The sequence below is a fragment of the Bubalus kerabau genome, chromosome 18, assembly GCF_029407905.1.
Source record: "Bubalus kerabau isolate K-KA32 ecotype Philippines breed swamp buffalo chromosome 18, PCC_UOA_SB_1v2, whole genome shotgun sequence".
Lineage (NCBI taxonomy): Eukaryota > Metazoa > Chordata > Mammalia > Artiodactyla > Bovidae > Bubalus > Bubalus kerabau.
The window spans coordinates 60,924,891-60,943,846 of record NC_073641.1 but is presented as its reverse complement, the minus strand read 5'-3'; the positions used below and the strand labels follow the sequence as shown (position 1 = coordinate 60,943,846).

General features: G+C 48.9%; 1 protein-coding gene and 1 long non-coding RNA gene across 4 annotated transcripts in view; one reads left to right on the top strand and one right to left on the bottom strand.

Moving 5' to 3' along the window:
• Window positions 1-4,009: 4,009 nt before the first annotated feature.
• The window catches only part of TRIO (trio Rho guanine nucleotide exchange factor), a 363,130-nt gene continuing 348,183 nt past the window's right edge, over window positions 4,010-18,956 (top strand). For 2 of the 3 annotated variants that reach the window (XM_055555138.1, XM_055555137.1), the window contains exon 1: window positions 4,010-4,634. In XM_055555138.1, coding sequence (XP_055411113.1) covers window positions 4,463-4,634 — 172 coding nt within the window. In that variant the 5' untranslated portion in view covers window positions 4,010-4,462. Of the gene's footprint in view, window positions 4,635-13,876; window positions 14,785-18,956 lie in introns of those variants that run through there. The other variant, XM_055555139.1, reaches the window with a different exon arrangement.
• Window positions 13,668-15,308, bottom strand: LOC129633251 (uncharacterized). Its single transcript, XR_008704974.1, has 3 exons — window positions 15,170-15,308; window positions 14,637-14,755; window positions 13,668-13,995 (listed from the first exon to the last, which is right to left on the bottom strand). It is a non-coding gene; the product is annotated as an uncharacterized LOC129633251 (long non-coding RNA).

Below are 18,956 nucleotides of genomic sequence, written 5' to 3'. Positions count from 1 at the left end.
GACTCTTTGCGATGCCATGGACTGCAGCACCCCAGCCTTCCCTGTCTTTCACTATCTTCTGAAGCTTGCTCAAACTCATGTCCATTGAATCGGTGATGCCATCCAACCATCTCGTCCCCTGTCGTCCCCTTCTCCTGCCTTCAGTCTTTCCCAGCATCAGGGTCTTTTCTAATGAGTTGGCTCTTTGCATCAGGTGGCCAAAGTACTGGAGCTTCAGTTTAGGCATCAGTCCTTCCAATGAATATTCAGGATTGATTTCCTTTAGGACTGACTGGTTTGATCTTTCAGGAGTTAGCCTCTTCCAACTGACACTTTTCAAGGACCACCATCTTTCTGTGGCTGCTTGACATTCAGTCTTGCTCCCTGCCCCCAGCAGTTTTGATGTTTTAAAATTCATCTTTCTCCACCATTTAGGCGGCAGAGGGGGGCATCTATATTTACTACCCACAGGCAGCGTGGTAGGGGAGGCATGCAGAGTGAAAAAAAGATGTTAGCCCTGGCTTCTAAATTTCAAGAGAAACTTCTGGAACCTATGGCAGAGGGAAGAATGGAAGGGAATGGGGTTTTCTAAATTAAAAACAGCATTTCCTGGGAACACAAAGGTTATGCCGAAATAAAAGATTTGGAAGGAAGTATGATGAATCTGGAATGAAGTTTACTTCCTGCAGAGGAAATTACAATTCTGCAATTTGTGGGGAGAGGAAATGGATCACTTTAAACCCCCATATGAGTCTCTGAAAGAGGAAGTCTGTGCCAAGGTAGGCTTTGGTGGTCTGGGAGCAGAGAGCACAGGGCCTCACTTTGTGGGGTGGGACAGAGCATCCCAGGGAACAGCTGAATGTCTTCTTGAGTGCTTGGGGAGTAGCTCAGAAGGGGTGCTGACTGCCAGCAGGCCACCAGGGGCCCCAGTGGTTGGTGAGCAGGATAGAACAGCAGAAAGCAGCGAAGTCATGGCAATGCCTTCAGTCCGAGTAGGATCATCAAGGAGGAGGACACACACAGGACACACATGAGCCTCAGTGCCAGAACGAGCTCATGATGACCAAGTTCAGTTCAGTCACTCAGTCGTGTCTGACTCTTTGCGACCCCATGGACTGCAGCACACCAGGCTTCCCTGTCCATCACCAACTCCCAGAGTTTACTCAAACTCATGTCCATCGAGTCAGTGATGCCATCCAACCATCTCATCCTCTGTCGTCCCCTTCTCCTCCCGCCTTCAATCTTTCCCAGCATCAGGGTCTTTTCCAATGAGTCAGTTCTTCACATCAAGTGGTCAAAATATTGGAGTTTCAGCTTCAACATCAGTCCTTCCAATGAACATTCAGGACTCATTTCCTTTAGGATTGACTGGTTTGATCTCCTTGTTCTCAAGAGTCTTCTCCAGCACCACAATTTAAAAGCATCAATTCTTTGGTGCTCAGCTTTCTTCACAGTCCAACTCTCACATCCATACATGACTACTGGAAAAACCATAGTTTTGACTAGATGGATCTTTGTTGGCAAAGTAATGTTTCTGGTTTTTAATATGCTGTCTAGGTTGAAGACCAAGGGCCAGGTGCAATCTCCCATCCCCACAGCATGTTGTGATATCACCAATGCCGCTGGGAGTTTGGCTTCAACCTTAGGGAGAAGGCAGGAAGGGGAATGTACTCAGTTGGCAAAGAAAGTTCCTGGAGATTATTTTCTCCAAACTAGGATTAAGCCATGAGGAGAAATGGGAGCTGGAGACAGAAATTACCCAACTGAAAAATAAGAAAAAGAAACATTGTCAGCACACCTGAGCTGATAGCCTGTGAAATTTGGACCAACTGAATTTTTTTTCTTTTTGATATTCCACATACAATTAAAATTTTTTTAAAAATAAGCTATTTTAGAATAGATTTAGATTCTAAAATAACAAGACAAGTTGTGAAGATAGTACAGAGTTCCCTTATAGCTCAATCCAATTTTCCCATATTACTCACAATTAATGAATCAGTACTGGTACATTATTATTAACTAAAGTCCATATGTTATTCATATTTTCTTAGTTTTTACCTAATGTGCTTTCTTGGTTCCAGGATCCTTAAGAATACTACATTACATTTAGTTATCATGTTTCCTTGGGCTCTTCTTGGCTGTGACAGTTTTCAGACTTTCCTTACTTTTGTTGACCTTAACAGTTTGGGGAAGTATTGCTCAGGTCATTTGCAGAATGCCCTTAACTGGGATTTGTCTGTTATTTTTCTCATGATTAGACTGTGTTTCTGGGAGGAAGACAATAGGGCTAAAGTGGCATTTTCATTATATCATATCAAGGGTATATACCATCCACATGATTTATCTCTGCTGGTAATCTTGTGAAGTAATGTTTGTCAGTTTTCTTCATTATAAAGTTATTCTTCTGGAAGTTGAAAGTTCAGACCACAGTTAAGGACTATTCCATCTCATTGAGGGCAGAGTATCTAAGTATTAATTTTGAATTCTTCTGCGAGGGACATTTGTCTCTTCTCTCTTAATTATTTACTCATTCAATCATTGCATTATATCGGTATGCACTCATGTATATTTATTATACTTTGGGTATAATAGAACATTGCTTTATTTTGCTGTTCAAATTGTTACAGCTTTGATCACTGGGAGCTCTTTCAGTGGGCTTCTGTGTCCCTTTGAGAGACCCTCATCATTGTTCTGGATGTTGATTAATTAAATAAAAAAATTTTCGTAGCACTTCCTTATCATCTGGCATAACAAGATGCTCTAGGTTCTCTTGTACGTTTCCTGTTTTAGTCCGAGTCAGTCGATGCACCTGAGGAACCTGGTTTCCTTTTGCTGAAGAACGGTGTTAATAAAAGATCTGAGTGCCTGATGTGCGACTTGCTACAAGAGTGTTATGCCTTTAAAAAAAAAAAAAGAGTGTTATGCCTAAGTTCACTCAGCTGACAGAGCAAGGAAATGGACATACATGTAACAGCCTGTGTATATATACACACATATCTGCAAATCTTTTCTTACCCACCTGCATCTATATTAAGCTAAACAGGAGTTCATACTGACGTCTCCAACTCTAATTCCGTACCACACGGATCATTCTAGCCTTCCTCACAGTGCAAAACCTGGTATTCATCATTCACTATTAATTTTCTTAATTGTTCATTTCCAGTGTTCATGTATATTGGTTTCATGAGTATTCCACCAGTTTTTTTGTTTGTTTGTTTGTTTTTTAAATCAATCTTATCTATCTCTTGTTTCCGGCGCACTGGATACCAATACCTTTTGCTTCCTTCGCTTGTAGCCAGGTACATAGGTGTTTGTACTCGAATATTTTGTCAAATGCGGGTGTGACACGGATCTTCCTTAAAGCTGGATGTCACCTACCCCTCACTTCCTTTGGTCTCCTTAGCCACCATCACCTTCCCCCTTCTCTACATTCTGGTGGAGCAGGGGCAGAGGAGCTGTGAGTCCCGAAGCTCCTGTGGCAGACGAGGAGACAGACGGCCCCCAGGAGTTCAGAGGCCTGCTCCATTATTCCCTCTGGGGCTGGAGTACAACACACGACCTGTTTTCATAATCTCTTCCCATTCAACAACGATTGTGGAGCCCCGTGTACGCGCACACCGGGCCCTGAGCCGGAGTCAGCCCACCCCGCGGCGAGATCAGTCATCAACAGCTCCAGCGATCGGAGGGCGGTGCGGCGCTGCAGGAGCGAGCGTCCAACGGGGGGCGCCATGACGGGCCTGGAAAGGTGCGCGCCCTCGCTGCCTCAGAGCGTTCCCTCCTTTTCACCGCCGCCCGCGAGAAGGAACGACGTTGAAACGCTCCCGCCGCCGCCCGCCGGCCCTCCTGCGCGGCCCCGCCCCTCCCGCCAGGCCCCGCCCATCACACGCCCCGCCCACCCGCCGAGCCCACGCTCCGGCCCCAGACGATATTCACCGGAAATTCACGAAGCCCCTCTTTTTTTTTTTTTTTTTTCCCCTTCCTCTCCTTTCCCTGCTCTCCCTTTTCCTTTCACCCGGGTTCCCTCTGCCGTGATTTCCCCCCTCCCCCCTCCTTCCTTTCCCCATCTGAAATCAAGATGGAGGCTCGCGGTGGCCGCCGGCGCCCGTGATCGCGGAGCTCCCGCCGGCCCCCGCGGGCCACCCCCCATCCCCCGCCGCCCTCGCGACTGCGTGTCCGGCGCCGCGGCGCGCGTGGCTGCCCGCGCTCCGGCCGGCGCCGCCGAGGCCGTGGCTCCGCGCTCCCGCCCCGCTGCCGGCTCGCGGCTCCCGGGCGGAGTCCTCGTCTATGTGGGCGCGCTCCTCGGGCCGAGCCGCCGCCGCCGCCGCCGCCCGCCGCCGCCGCCGCCGCCCCGGGGCTCTGCGTCCACGCGCCGGGCGCGGACAGCAGGGCGCTCGGCGCCGCCAGGCCCGGCGCGGAGCGGGCGGCGCGCGGCGCTAGGGGCGCGGGGCCCGAGCCGGGCGCGGCCGCGGGCGCCGCCGCAGCCATGAGCGGCAGTAGCAGCAGCGGCGGCGGCGGTGCTGCCGCCGCCCCCGCCGCGTCCTCCGGCCCCGCCGCTGCGGCCAGCGCGGCGAGCTCGGGCTGCGGGGGCGGCGCCGGCGAGGGGGCCGAGGAGGCGGCCAAGGACCTGGCCGACATCGCGGCCTTCTTCCGATCCGGTGAGTGCACCCGCGCCGCTGCCCGCGCGCTCCGCCACCGGCCCCCGCCGCGGAGGCGCGGTCCGCGGTCCCTGGCGCGCCCGGTGTTTGCTCGCCCGCCCGTCGGGCCCGGAGCGCGCCCGCCCAGGCCGCTGCCCTGCGCCCCAACACCCGCGGGTCCCGTTGCCCGCGCCGCCCCGAGCGCCGCGGATCGGCCCGGGCGCCGCCGGCTCGTCCTTTCCTTCGCCCCCGCCCCTGGTTTCCCGGGTGAAATCTCCCAGTCGCCCGCCCCGGCGGCTACCGCTCCACCGGTTGGGGCGCCGGCTCTTTGTCTCCTTCGCGGGAGGGCCGAGGAGGCGGCGGCGGCGGGGACGGCGAGGGCGGAGGCCCCCCTGTCCCCCGGAGGCCGAGCGGACGGGGGCGGCGGGGCCGGGCCCCGGGAAAGCGGTCTCTCATCTGGGCTGGTCTCTGTGGCCGATTTGTCCGTGGTCCCTCCTCAGCTCCATAAGCAGCCAGGTTTCTTCTCTCGCCTGTCACCTCCCCGGCCTCGGTCTACACTTCTGTGAAACGGGGCTGCCGGGGCACTGGCCGCCCAGGGAGGGGAGGAGGGCGGTGATGGCTGAAATGGAGCGAGGCCGGCCGGGCGATGGGTGAGCCATTGTCTCCGGGGGTAGCCCGGGAGGGACACCCTGGGGACGTGGTGGCCCCGGGGGTGGAGGCGCGGGACCGGCACGCGCTGGGCCCTGCCCGGGAGGTAGTGCCGGGGTGGCCGTGTGTTTCTTGGGCAAAGAGGAGGGGGTTGGTCACGGGAGAGGCGAGCTTTGCGACCCGCCCGCGGGGAACCGGCGCGGGAGGCGTGACGAGGCGTCCTGGGGACCCCGGCGCGGCGCCTCGTCCCGCCCGCGCCCCTGCGTCCCCGCGCCTAGTCCGGTTCGTTCGCGCGTCCGGGCGACCTCGCGGCCCCGCAGCGCGGTGCCCGGCGGACCAGGCTCGGGGCAGGGAGGATGCAGACTGGGCGCTGGAGAGCCGAGGAGGGCGGGCCAGGCCCGGGCGGGCGGGAGGGCGCGGGGCGCGCGCGGGGTGCTGGTGGCGGCTCCCGGGAGGACGTCGGGGGAGCGGACTGCGACGGGGCGCGCGCCGGAGGCCCGAGGCTCACGTTTCTTCGTGGCCCCTTTCAAAATCCAGTCGCCAGATCCGGTGAGATCAGTTGGGTAATCTGGGTCGCAGGGAGCAATTTGCAGCGGGTGCGCGATGGTCGGAGGCAGAAGTTAGCCTTGCCGGGGAGAGCCCTGGTTTAGTAGTACTGTCTTCCCTCGTTTTCTTGATCCTTGCCAGGCGGGGTTCGTTTTGAGTCGTTTTAACAGATTGGTTGTGGCTGGGAGTGACACTCGCTGACTCTGTGCTCTCAGCTTGGGGTTAATACACTCCCTAGTGCTCTCTCTCCCTGTGAGGTCCCCACAGAAAGCAGAGGTTTAGGAAAACACAAACTCCTTCAAATGAAAGCCTTTTTTTGTGTGCAACTCGCCCGATAGAGCAGCCCCATCTTACCACTTAATAGCAGACCTGGGACGTCTTCCCTTCATGCCCTGAAGCTAAGTCTAGCCTGTCTTCTCTCTCTCTCTCCACCACCTGTCACAGAATAATAGATTCTGTGCAGAATCCAGCGCCTTTCAAAGGCGTGTGTGCCCTGGAGAGGGAATTTTTGGTGCTTATGAGGCCAGACTTTCTTACTTCTTTATTATGCACAGTGGAGAAATCACTTCTGCTCAGAAGACATCAAGTTGGACTGGATGCTCACAGAACACTTGCTCTCAGTTATTGTGGCTCTCCCCAGGGTTTACCTGTCGGTGGCCAGGGGCCTCGTCCTGTGTTTGCTCCTGTTCATGTTCGCTTTGGGGTAGAACCAGTCCGTGCTGCTCACGAATTTGTTCTTTTCTTCCTCACTCCAAAATTGATTGGGCATACTGCCCCTTTCCTTGTTTGACTTGGAATCAGGAACCAGAGCAGATTATAAGTAGGCAGCCATTGTGCGTCCCATCCCAGGGGTAGCCTAGAAGGTCTTTTGAATGTGCTTTCCCCTCCTTAGGGCAACCCTGAATTCCTGACCTAGATCTTGGCTCCAGCATCTGGGGCAGCGATAGCAGAGGGAGAAGAGAGGAGAGGGACCCTTCAGTTGGATTGATGGGTGGGGGTGGGAAGGGGCAAACGATTAGACAGATGAAGCAGGGGGACCCTGGGTGTGGACCTCACCTGGTTGAATGGCAGAGGCGGGAGCTTGGAGGGGGATGGCCCTGCTGGGCAGTTTTGATTGAATGTGGATGATTGAACAGAGAGAGATCAAGTCCGTTAGTAAAATCAGACATTCTTTCCTAAGATGTAGAAACCCAGAAAATAGGTTTTTACTGACTGGGGTGGACAGATCAGAGTGTGATCGGTTTTCCATGGTGTTGTCAGCCGGGTGCTTAAGATTGCCAGTCTGCCTTAGACAAGGCACTTCTACTGGTTGCCTTTCATTTCTTGGCCCTGGAACTGTTGGTTTGGCCACCTTATTTTCTTGCCTCCTTTTTGTTCCTTGTCCATACTGCAAGGATTTACTTTTATCCTTGTGGTTGCTGAGTGAAAACTGGTAACTATGATTGGATGAAAGAAGGAGAATTTAGCTTATTAGAGCTTTTACATAATTAGAGCAGTTCAGGAATAGAATGCAAGGCCATGATTACTGGATGCACTCAAGCAGGGCACTGCCACCTGCCTGGGTTGGGAGCTGGGACCTGGGGGCAGGACCCCTACATTTGGAGAGGGTCTGGGGGGTGGCTCCAGGGCTTTTAACCTCCTTGGACTTTGTGGTTCCCTCTGAGCTCCTAGTGGTCATTCTTTAGTTTTCTTGTCAAAAGGCATCACAAACATGAGCTAGTCCATTTAAAATAATTTTTTTTAAAGTTTACAGAAGAGGAATCAGAGTTCTAGGGAGGTTGAGTGACTTGTTCAGAAGAGAACTCTGATAGAGTTGGGGTCAGGGCCGGGAAGCACTTCCCTCACTGGTACTCTTTCCCCAGTTGCCTGTCATGGCCAGGACTTTGCTTACCAGGATTTGTTCTCAATCCTGCTGGGACCAATCACTTTTATTGCCAATCTATTTTGGGGCCCTGTTCTTGTGACAATAAATCATTCTTTCAGAGCTCTTTATTTAACCTTGCAAGAGTATGTGTGTGTCTGGTGGGGGTACTTACATAAATGCCTTATTTTTAACCTGCCTGGTATGTTTCAGGTTGGTATTGTATGAATATGCAGAGCATAAGGGTTTGTGGTTATTCTGAAAGGTTGTCAGCTCACTGGGCTAGGTTCCTTTCCTTACTAAGTCTTACTTCTGGACCTGTTGCTGCAGCCCTTCCCTTTACAATGGAATGTGTGAAGACACTTAAGTCAGTTACTTAATGGAGAGAGCAGGGTGCATGTCCTTCTATGTTGATATAATGATTTCCTCATGGAATATTGAGGGAACTTGTCTTCAGATTTCTGCCTCTAACACCACTTAAGTCGCTGGCCTCTGAGCTTGCCCTGCTGCTTCTGTGTATATTTAGAAGCCTGGCAGCTTTGGTCTTTGTGAGCACCAATAATAATTACTGTATTAAGAAGTCAGTCCTTGTTACCCTCAATATTTTGAAAAGGAAAGTAGAAGAAAGTGTAACTTGATAGTGAATGTTAGTTTCCCCCTTTTCAGTGGCACAGTGAGGTTCCATTTTAGACGAGAGCAGAGAGGGAGCTGGAAGTATCCTAAAAGTGATTTTCAGGAAATCAGAGGACAGTAAAAAAAAAAAAAAAAAAATCACTGAAGGAAACTTTCCATTAAGACCTCGTAAACTTGACTTATTGACATAGACAGTTGTATTTTTTCCTTTGCAGTTTAACCATCCACGATTCAAATGATTTAGATGAAGCCATTTAAACCGTTTAAATGATTAACCAAAATTTAAATGAAGCCAGTGGTTCTGTTCAAGGTGTGGCTTGTGGTTTAAATCTGTTCAAGTGTGTATTAAAAATATGTGATTAGCATGGCCTTTTCAGGCCTTTTAAATCTTGTGATAAATGTGGGATCCGTTTCTAAGTGAAAGATGTGTTTGGAGGGGTCATAATCTAAATCAGCCGTATCTGATATTTAAGTTTATTTTCTTGACTCTTCCACTGAGGAAATAAAATTTTATCTCATATCCTTGGCGGCATTCCAGAGAAAAGTCCAATTCTTAATCAATAGCCACACTTTGCCTAGTCAAGTCACTTACGTTGATAGGGATGAATTGTGTTGTACTATAAAAAGCCGCCTTAACAACCCCCTTCATTCCTCCTCGGTTCTCTAATGAATTGGTTTTTTATTTCCTTAAGTGCATTGTCTCGACGGATTTTTAGTGGTGCCGCTGGCAGAACAGGAGTCCCCTCGGTGCACGGGGAAGAATGGCTGTGGGTGAGAACCCCGCCGCGTTCCCGGGAAAGGGGGCGGCGCCTCCGCCGCGGCTCCGTTCTTCGTCTCGCGAGCATTTGGCCTCAGCGCCTGGGCGAACGCCCCGGGGCGGCTGTGTCTGTCTTGAGGACCGAGATGCCGGCTTTTGTATCGTTTCCCCTTATCCTCAGCCCCGCGCAGGCCGCTAGGGGGGCGGGGCGGGGGACTGGGAACAGGGTTGGCCCAGGGGCGCAGACAGGTTAGGAGGGGTTAGATGGCGCCCGGACGGAGTTCTCTCTCGTTCCACTCCAGATTGCGCCGCTGAGCCGTCCAGTCAGCCCTGGACGAGGGGACGAGCCCGCGCGGAAATCTTGAGCGGGTGTATTATTATTGTTATTACTGTTGTTCGCCTGGGGCCTTTCAAGGTATTCCTGTCGCTGTATCTCTGCACTGAGGGCAAAGGAGCAAAAATGGAGAAAGGGTTTGGGGGTCGGGACAAGGCCCCCGCCCCAGCAGGGCGCTGGTGTGCTGCCTCCTTCCCTTCCCTGCTCCCGCCGCCCCAGGGCTCCCGTGTCCACCGCGGCCTGCCTCCCCGGCTGTCTGGCTTCTGTTTGCTGTCACAGTACCCTGCCGTAGCCCCGGGGTCTCCCAGCGAGGAGACCCCCTGGCTGAGTTTCCAAGCGGGTGACATTCTTGTTGATGGGGGTTCCCGCTCTCCTGTTTACTGGTTGGCCAGTGTCTCAGTCGTATCTTCACTTTCTCACTTGCTAATGGAAGCCTCGGTTTGCTTGGTTACCTTTATTTCCTCCTTTTTGGTTCTCTCTTCCCATAAGGAAGTCCCTGTAAACCCAAGTTCTGCAGCCCCTGGTAAAGGTTATATGTCTGGGTCGAGTTTGACAGGAGGGTGTGTGGGCTTCCCAGGCTTAAGGCCCAGGGGCTTGATCGGGAGAAAGGGTGCGACCTCCTGGAGTATTTGGTCTAATGCCAGATGTGCTCTGGCAACATGAAACTGCACTTAGGTCATAAATGTATTTGCATTGCGGGCTTCCCTGGCGGCTCAGGCAGTAAAGAATCTGCCTGCAACGCGGGAGACCCAGTTTTGATCCCTGGGTCGGGAAGATTATCTGGAGAAGGAAATGGCAGCCCACTCCAGTACTCTTGCCCGGAGAATCCCATGGACAGGAACCCGGCAGGCTACAGCCCTTGGGGTTGCAAAGAGTCAGACATGACTGAGCGACTAAGCACAGCACACACACACTTGCATTATAGGCTACTGACTTCTTTGATCAGCCACACCGTCTGCTCTTCGCTGGGAGGACTGTGGAGCAGTCTATAGGGCAGATCTTGTAGTTTGGAAGGATCATGCTGTTTGGGCTCTGTCATAAGTCAGTACAGTTTAGCAGTTGCCCTACCAGACGAAGCTGTAATGAAAACTTTCTTGGTCTAGGGTACTTTGGGTTAGTGGTGTCCACATGAGTCCGTCAGGCTTATTTTCTTACAGCCCATAGCCCTGTGTGGACAGTGATGAATTGCACTTAGTTTCTCTTTAGGAGGGGTTTCTGTAAGGTCCTGCCCACCGCATGGCCTTCTTCTCTTTTCCTTCCAAGTACTTGGTATATTGCTCTGTTCCTGTCCCACTGCTGGGAAGGGTTAAGGCCCTTCCTTCACTGTTTGCTGCTCTTGCTGGCATTTACAAGAGTAGATGTGAACAGATGAACTGTGGTACATCCATTCAGCTGATGCTGCGTGAAGGAAGGCTGCCTCCAAAGGCTGCATAGGAGTCCACTTGTATGACTTTCTCAAAGAAATAGAACTGGAGGGACAGAAAAGCGATCGGTTGGTTACCAGGAGTTAGAGCGGGGAAAAGGGTGACTCCAGAGGGGCAGTGTGGGGGGTGTTTTGAAGGATGATCAAAGTGTTTTGCATCCTGGCTGTGGTGGTGATTCTGCATATTAAAATTCATAGACCTGAACACAGGAAAAGAAATCCATTTGTACTGTATGTTAATTTAAAACATAACATTAAACAAAGACTAGCTACAAACTGAGGAGAAGGCAATGGCACCCCACTCCAGTACTCTTGCCTGGAAAATCCCATGGATGGAGGAGCCTGGTGGGTTGCAGTCCATGGGGTCGCAAAGAGTCGGACACGACTGAGCAACTTCACTTTCACTTTCATGCATTGGAGAAGGAAATGGCAACCCACTCCAGTGTTCTTGCCTGGAGAATCCCAGGGATCGGGGAGCCTGGGGGGCTGCTGTTTCTGGGGTCGCACAGAGTCGGACATGACTGAAGCGACGTAGCAGCAGCAGCAGCTACAGACTGGGCAAAAACATTTATTACAATTCAGATGAGGAATTATACATGAAGGATTGAAAAAGGGTTTCCTCAAATCAATAAGAAAGGCAGTCCAAAAGGGAAATAGACAGTGCAACTACAGAATGGCCACACACGTTCAAGGAAATGCAAATACAAACCATGAGACACAACAGAAGCCAAGTCTAACAGAAGTAATTTCTCAAGTTTAATTTCCTAAACTTGAATAAAACTGAGTAATTTTGGAAAGACTTCTCCATTTATTTTAAAGATAGTAATAGTACAAGCTGGGTTTAGAAAAGGCGGAGGGACCAGAGATCAAATTGCCAACATTCATTGAATCAGAAAAAGCAAGAAAATTCCAGAAAAAACTCTACTTCTGCTTCCTTGACTATGCCAAAGCCTTTGACTCTGTGGGTCACAACAAACTGTGGAAAATTCTTAAAGAGATGGAAATACCAGACCACCTTACCTGTCTGGTGAGAAACCCGTATTCAGGTCAAGAAGCAACAGTTAGAAAGGGACATAGAACAACTAACTGGTTCCAAATTGGGAAAGGAGTATGTCAAGGCTGTATATTGTCACCCTGCTTACTTAACTTCTATGTAGAGTACATTATGTGAAATGCCAGGCTGGATGAATCACAAGCTGGAATCAAGATTGCCAGGAGAAATATCAACAACCTCAGATACGCAGATGATACCACCCTAATGGCAGAAAGTGAAGAGGAGCTAAAGAGCTATTTGATGAAAGTGAAAGAAGAGAATGAAAAAGCTGGCTTAAAACTCAACATTCAGAAAACTAGATCATGGCATCTGGTCCCATCACTTTGTGGTAAATATTAATAGAAGGGGAAAAAGTGGAAGCAGTGACAGATTTTATTTTCTTGGGCTCCAAAATCACTGTGGATGGTGACTTTAGCCATAAAATGAAAAGACACTTGGTCCTTGTGAAGGACAGCTATGACAGACCTAGACACCGTATTCAAAAGCACAGGCATCACTTTGCTGACAAAGGTCCGTCTAGTGAAAGCTGTGGTTTTTCCAGCAGGCGTGTATGGATGTGGGGTTTGGACTATAACAAGCTGAGCTCTGAAGAATTGATGCTTTCGAATTGTGGTTCTGGAGAAGACTCTTGAGAGTCCCTTGAACCTGCAAGGAGATCAAACCAGTCAGTCTTAAAGGCAGTCTACCCTGAACATTCATTGGAAGGATTGATGCTGAAGCTGAAGCTCCAATACCTTGACCTCCTGATGCAAAGAGCCGACTCATTGGAAAAGACCCTGATGCTGGGAAAGATTGAAGGCAGGAGGAGAAGGGGGCGACAGAGGATGAGATGATTGGATAGCTTCACCAACTCAATGAGTGTGAATTTGAGCAAACTCTGGGAGACAGTGGAGGACAGAGAAGCCTAGTGTGCAGGCTTGGTTGCAAAGAGCTGGACAGGACTGAGCGACTGAACAATAGATGGACCTAAGGTGGGACCAAACTTTCTGTAATGTCTAGGGTTAATCTGGGGAAAGGTTGAAGATAGTTATTGGGAAATAGAGATTCTTTTATTAGATTCTGTAAGAAGCATAACTTGAGAATCCATTTGACAAGTCTGCTGACTTAAAAAAACTAGATGTGAACAGTCACCATTTTCCCTGCTTTAAATTTCCCCACTGTGCTGAGTTTTGCTGCTGTCCAGAAAGAAAAAGAGTAGCACAGGCAGAGTGGTCTGCTGTGCCTTGACATTCCTGGTGTTAAAAAGGGAATTTCTAGGAGGGGGTGTTGTTCCTGCATAAATAACTGTGTGAGATCATTCACCCTCAGTTCATGGACTTTCCTACATGTAATTAACTCTGAAGCTGTGTATTTCACAGTGTTGATGGTTAAGCAGTGAATTTATAAAGTGTTAGTCTCCCCACTTAAAGACTCATAACCATAAAATGAAGTTGTTCTTGAACTTGAGAAAAACACAATTCAAATTTAAAAGTATAACCCTGGAATATTTTTAGATAGGTTTTGTTGGTGTCTCTTCAAGTGTGGTCGCCTGTGTGTATCTTGGAAAAGTTGTAAAAATCCCCACTTTGGAATTCTGTGAATGGGAGGTGTCAGTGCAAGAAGAAATGAATATGTCAGAGACTGATAGTTGAAATCTGTTTTTTTGTTTTTAATTTTTTGGTCACATGGCCTGTGGGAGCGTAATTGCCCGATCAGGGATCCAACCCCTAGTCCCTGCATTGGAAATGTGGAGTCTTAACCACTGGACTGCCAGGAAAGTCCTTGAAATCTATTTTAAAACAACCCTTGTTTCTTAGTATATGTGAAGTGGAATGTATAAATAACATGTGTTTTAGGGCAAGATGTTTTAATTTGAGTTTGAAAATTAGGCTTATGAAAAGTCTGAGAGGTTGGTCCGAACAGTATATACAGTTTTTCCATCGTTGATTGCTTTCTTCACTTCCTCTTCTCATTCTGATTCACATCTTTAAGGATTCCTCTTTCCTTCGTTACTGCTGCTGTTGAACATCGGGCCTGCAAACCGGAGTAGGGCCCTCCTGGGCCATGTGGATTCTGCAAGTTTTATGTTTTCTTACTTGCTTTTACTCTTAGTTAATGCTTGTTCTTGACATCAGATGCACTAGAATCTGCAGGAATAACAAAGTGCATGTTATTTATTTATTTTTATTAGTTTAGCTTTTAAGAGATAAGGACCAAAAAGTACCATTCCTCTGTTTATTCTGAGGGTGCACACAAATACATTGGGAAGCAGTGCTTTGATTAGACTGTTGCTTTAAGTATTTCTGCTGATCTAGAATCAGTCCTAGAATGAAATCTCCAAAGTCTAAATTTTCTAATACTTTACCATCCTAATAACAAATAGATTCCAGGTGTCTGATACTAAACAGATGTTTCTTGCTTGTAGATAGCTATTCAAAAAAAAAAAATTGTGATTATGAGAAATCCCTTCCAGCCCTCACTGTCCTTTTCAGTACCACAGTGATGGTAGCTGGCACCCAAGGACCCTTACCAGCTCCAAAAAGCCAGATTGCACTGAGGCAGAGTGTATTTCACACGTTTATTCGGGAGTTACTTCACCTCCATCTAAACGCTGTTGCTCTTGCCCTAATATATCTTGGGTCCGGAAACTTTGAGGACCGTCGCTAATTGGATGGTTTCCAGGCCATCCGTTTCCTTCATGTGACAGTTCCGTTCACGTGTCTCCCTCTGGGAGAGCAGCTCCTCGCGGGAGTAGTGAGTTTCAGCATTCTATGAGCTGGCCATGTACCTGTTTGTGTCCAGATATTTGACCGCAGCCTGCGAGATGCAGAATCTGCTGTGTTCTTTGCTGGGCATCTCGCATCTCCATGGCATCGTTTATAGGTCCTGTCTCAGCCCTGCTGATTGCTGAACACACAGAAGGGGACAGCCTGCAGGTGAGATGGGACCTGTCCCTCCCTGAACCACATTATTGGAGACCTCTGACTGTAAACCCTACGCAGGATTAAGGTGGGATGATGGTAAATTGCCCGTGACAGCTTGTACTGTGGATTTGGGGCTGTTTGTGGGGAAAATGGGATGGCGGGCAGTCGTGGAACCGCGTGCTTGCTGTAACCTAAGTAAGTATTCAGCAGCAGCTGCCAGAGCGATATGGGAGGCCAGGACCCCCAGTCCTCGGGGGTCAGCTAATATCTTTGGAGTTAGGCTCCACAGAGGGTCAAGTAAGTGCATGCAGAAGCAGTAACCTGCTTGTAACGTCAGAGGGTAATATTTAAAATGCCGTGTTTGTTTCCTTCCCCCCAAAACATTATGAACGCCAACCTTGTCCTTCAAGAAAACCTGGTGAAGCTCTCTCTTAACTATTATCTCTGTTGCTGCTACCACCTGAGGGCTTGTGGGTCTAGGTGCACGCAGGTGTTTTATATACGTTTTCTCATGTAAAATCAGATCCCCCCACCCCCTCCAGCAGGTGGAGGCTATTTCTGTGTTCGGATGAGGATCTCAGCCTCTGGGGAGGTTGAATGACTGCCCCAGTTTGCACCGCTTATGAGGGCTTGGGCTGGAATTTAAACCCACAGCTGCCAGACCACAAAACCCCCACATTGCCTTTTCTCTCCGATGGAGGGAAAGAGGAGAAATGACCCTCCCTCCATACAGCATCTCACAAGGCCTGGTGTTGTAATTGTCAGATTTTAAAACTGAATGTGTACATCCTCCTGTGTTGAAAATGGAAGCTGTAATTTACAAGTCTCACACTGAACAAAAGTGGAATGACAGATTCTGGGATAGAGCAAGCACTTTTTCACTGTAGTCTGAGCTCTGTGATTTAGCTTCTGTACCTTTCCTCTTCTCACCTGATGAAAGCTGATGTTCCTTCTTACATAAATAACCCCAGTAACCCCAGCTGTCCTGCTGAGATGGTTTTGAGTTTTGCTGCTTCCAGTCTGTCTCTGTCTAGGGAGGACTCGTGTGGCCGGGCTGGTCCCCACTTCCCTGGCTGTGGCCACTTGGTCTGAAGCGGGAGGAAGTCTCAGTGGCCCTCAGGGTTGGTGGAGGGAAGTTTGGGAAGGGCAGGGAGAGGCTGGCTGGGGAGGGAAGTTTTCCAGCCATTGGCTGTGTGTATCACATTATAAAGAATTCCCGGGCTTCCTTTCTAACTGAGGAAGGTTGCATGGGCGGGGGCGTGGGGTGGGGCCCTAGACCTAAGCTGCTTTTTCAGGGGACAGTTTTATGAGGTGGGTGTGGTCCTTCCCTGGCTTCTTTCTAGAGCTGTTTTGTAGCTTCTCTTGTCTTTTTTGTTATTCATGGAAATGTACGCATAGATGATGAATGTTGTGGTCATGGGGAACAGAGACTTACTTCCTGCCATCCTCCTTTAGTGGGATAACTTCTGGGCATGTGTTCTAGGTTTTCCTTTCTGTGGGGTGCATTTCCATTAGGTACACCTCACCTGTCTCCCTTACAGTGTATCACCGGAAGGTGAACTATCCTCCTAAAATCTAATTTTCCTTTCTTCGTGGTTTATTCAAGGAGTTTGAGATTTTTTTAGTTTTTGTTTAATTGTTGCTTTAAAAAAATTCTACAGTTAAAGTCATATTGGCCTACTGTTGAATGGGAGAGCACGTGCTTTTGACATATGCTGTTTTAGTTGATCTTGATTTTAAACCAGCACAGGAGGTACAAGGCTCAAATTCATATCAACTTAGTCAAGTTGAGATTTCACTTGTATGCATCATTTCTGGCTGTTCAGTTGGTTCTTGTCTTCATGGTTGATTGCATTTAAAGTTTGTTGCAGTTTTTTCTGCAGGAGGAGATGGCGGATGAGTTTATTTTGAGAAACCAGTTTTCATGTTCAGAGAGGAACTCAAAATCCCCAGTTGTTACTATTTCACTGCAGGAACATCACCTCCTCCTCCCCTCCCCCTTCTCTGGATATGTATACACACACACATACGCACATATATTTGTATATATTAAATTTAGATATTATTTTGTATCTGAACCATTTGAGAGTACGTTGCAAGGTGATGTTGCCCTTACCGCTAAAGGGTAACTCCACAGTATTTTCTCAGAGCAAGGACATTCTCTTACATAATGACCCAAATTAGGAAATTAATTTTTATTATCTAAATTTTCTGACTTCAATAAAATTTTACCAATGATTCCAGAAACTCTTGGTGATTAAAAAAATCTTGGTGGTCCAGCATTCTATCCAGGAACACATACAATTATTGATAGATTTAGTCGTCATGTCTCTTTGGTTTTCTTTAATTTGGAACATCTCCCCAGCCTGTCTCTTTTGTTCCCTGGAAGGTTCTAGTCCGTTCTTTGGAGGACGGTCTCTTGGTTTGGGGGGGGTTCCTCCTGACCAGGTTCAGGCCATGTGTGGCCGACGGAAGGGCTGAGTCTTTCCCCTAACGCCCCATGGGGGGCCCAGCTGTCACCTGCCGTCTGTGAGATGTCCGTTCAGTCTTCTGATTCAGGGGTGACTACCACTGTACTGTTGGCTTGTAATCAGCATCTTGTGAAGAGAGAATTTGAGACTGTGGAAAATCCTGTTCCTTTGCTGCCTCTAATTTGCTGGTTATCTCCATTGCTGACTTTTGCCCGAATCAGTGATTATGATGATGATTTCAACCTGGTGAGTTTTCTAGCTTCATTACTCCTTCTGTGCTTCAACCGTAAGGGCAGAGCCTCTCTCCATGCCGCACTTATTTATTTCTGTAAGTGTGGCTTTACAGATTCCTGTCTTGTTGTTCAGTTGCTAAGCCGTGTCTGACTCTGCAGCCCCAGGGACTGTCTTAGTCAGTGGGTTATAATCCTTGGATGTCATTACCTAGCTTGATGCTCAGTTGTTCATGATCTGGCCAGTGGTGTCCTTTCCGACTGGCTCCTTTATCTTTTGTGACGTGTCCCCATCATTTATGGGGCACTTCCTTATTTTCTGACACAGTGAAATGTCCCAGGCTTCTGTTCTTTCCTGACTCCAGCCCTGAAATCACCACTTCTCCAAGGAGCCCTGGTTGATTTTAGCAGAAGACAGCATGAAGAAACTCATTCTGGGCACCGAGTGTGCTTATGCTACAGGGGTGTTACTGCTTCCAGAGCCTCTCAGTGCACAGAGCCAGGAATCGGGGAGTTTGCGTCCACACGTGCTTATGTGCACACACACACACAGCATCACATGACACGTGCTGTTCTGTGCACACCTGTCTATAATAAAAACCGAGTTTGTATACATGCCTCAATTCCAGTCCAGTACTACAGACTGCATTTCAGTCTTCCCTTTCCCAAATTTGTATGTAATTCCCTTCTCTGAAGTGAAGGCTCCTTTTATCCCCAACGTCTGCACAGACTGACTCAGTCCTAGAAAATGCAGAAAGCAATTTCGAAATGCTAAGCCATACCACTGTGATAAACGAACCTACATCTTCAAGTTGAAACTGTTCAAATCGGCAGTTAGCGGTCAGCTTCTGTTCAGCTCCGTGCCTTGTCACTTAGTCACCCAAAGAAAACAGATGAAGTCATAGGCTGGAACTCCCCCGAGGCGTGTTTAAGAAAGAGCTGCCAGACTCGGTCAGCAGCTCGCTTTCTGGGGATGTTGAAGCACAACGGTGGAAAATCAGGAGTTGCCAAAAAAGAAGGGGAGATTAATTTCTAATAAGTGTGGTTTATAAAGCCGACACCTGTTGTGGGCAAAACAGTTGATCATCTTCATCTCCATGTACGCTTTGCCGGAAGACAGGAGGGAAAAGGAAAAAAGTGTTGAGATACATTAAGAGTGAATGATTGGACGCAAGGGATGGTCTGAGAAATGGATGGGTGTGGGTGGAGGCTGGGGAGGGGGTGGTCTTTTCTCAGGAATCCATCACGTGCTATGTAGAGGAGGGAGCTGAGTGTGTGGAGTAAGTCATGAGTCACGACTTGCGAGACTTGCTTGCTGCCCTTCATTGATTAAATGTTTCTTCCCAGAAACCACCTCTGGAGTGTCTGCATTAGTGCGGGATTTCTAGGAAGTGTCTTTGGGCACTCAGTTCTAGAAACTGTGGGCCACTGGGTGCAGATCTCGTTACAGGCAAGATGAATTTTTGCTGTTCAGAGTTTTGCT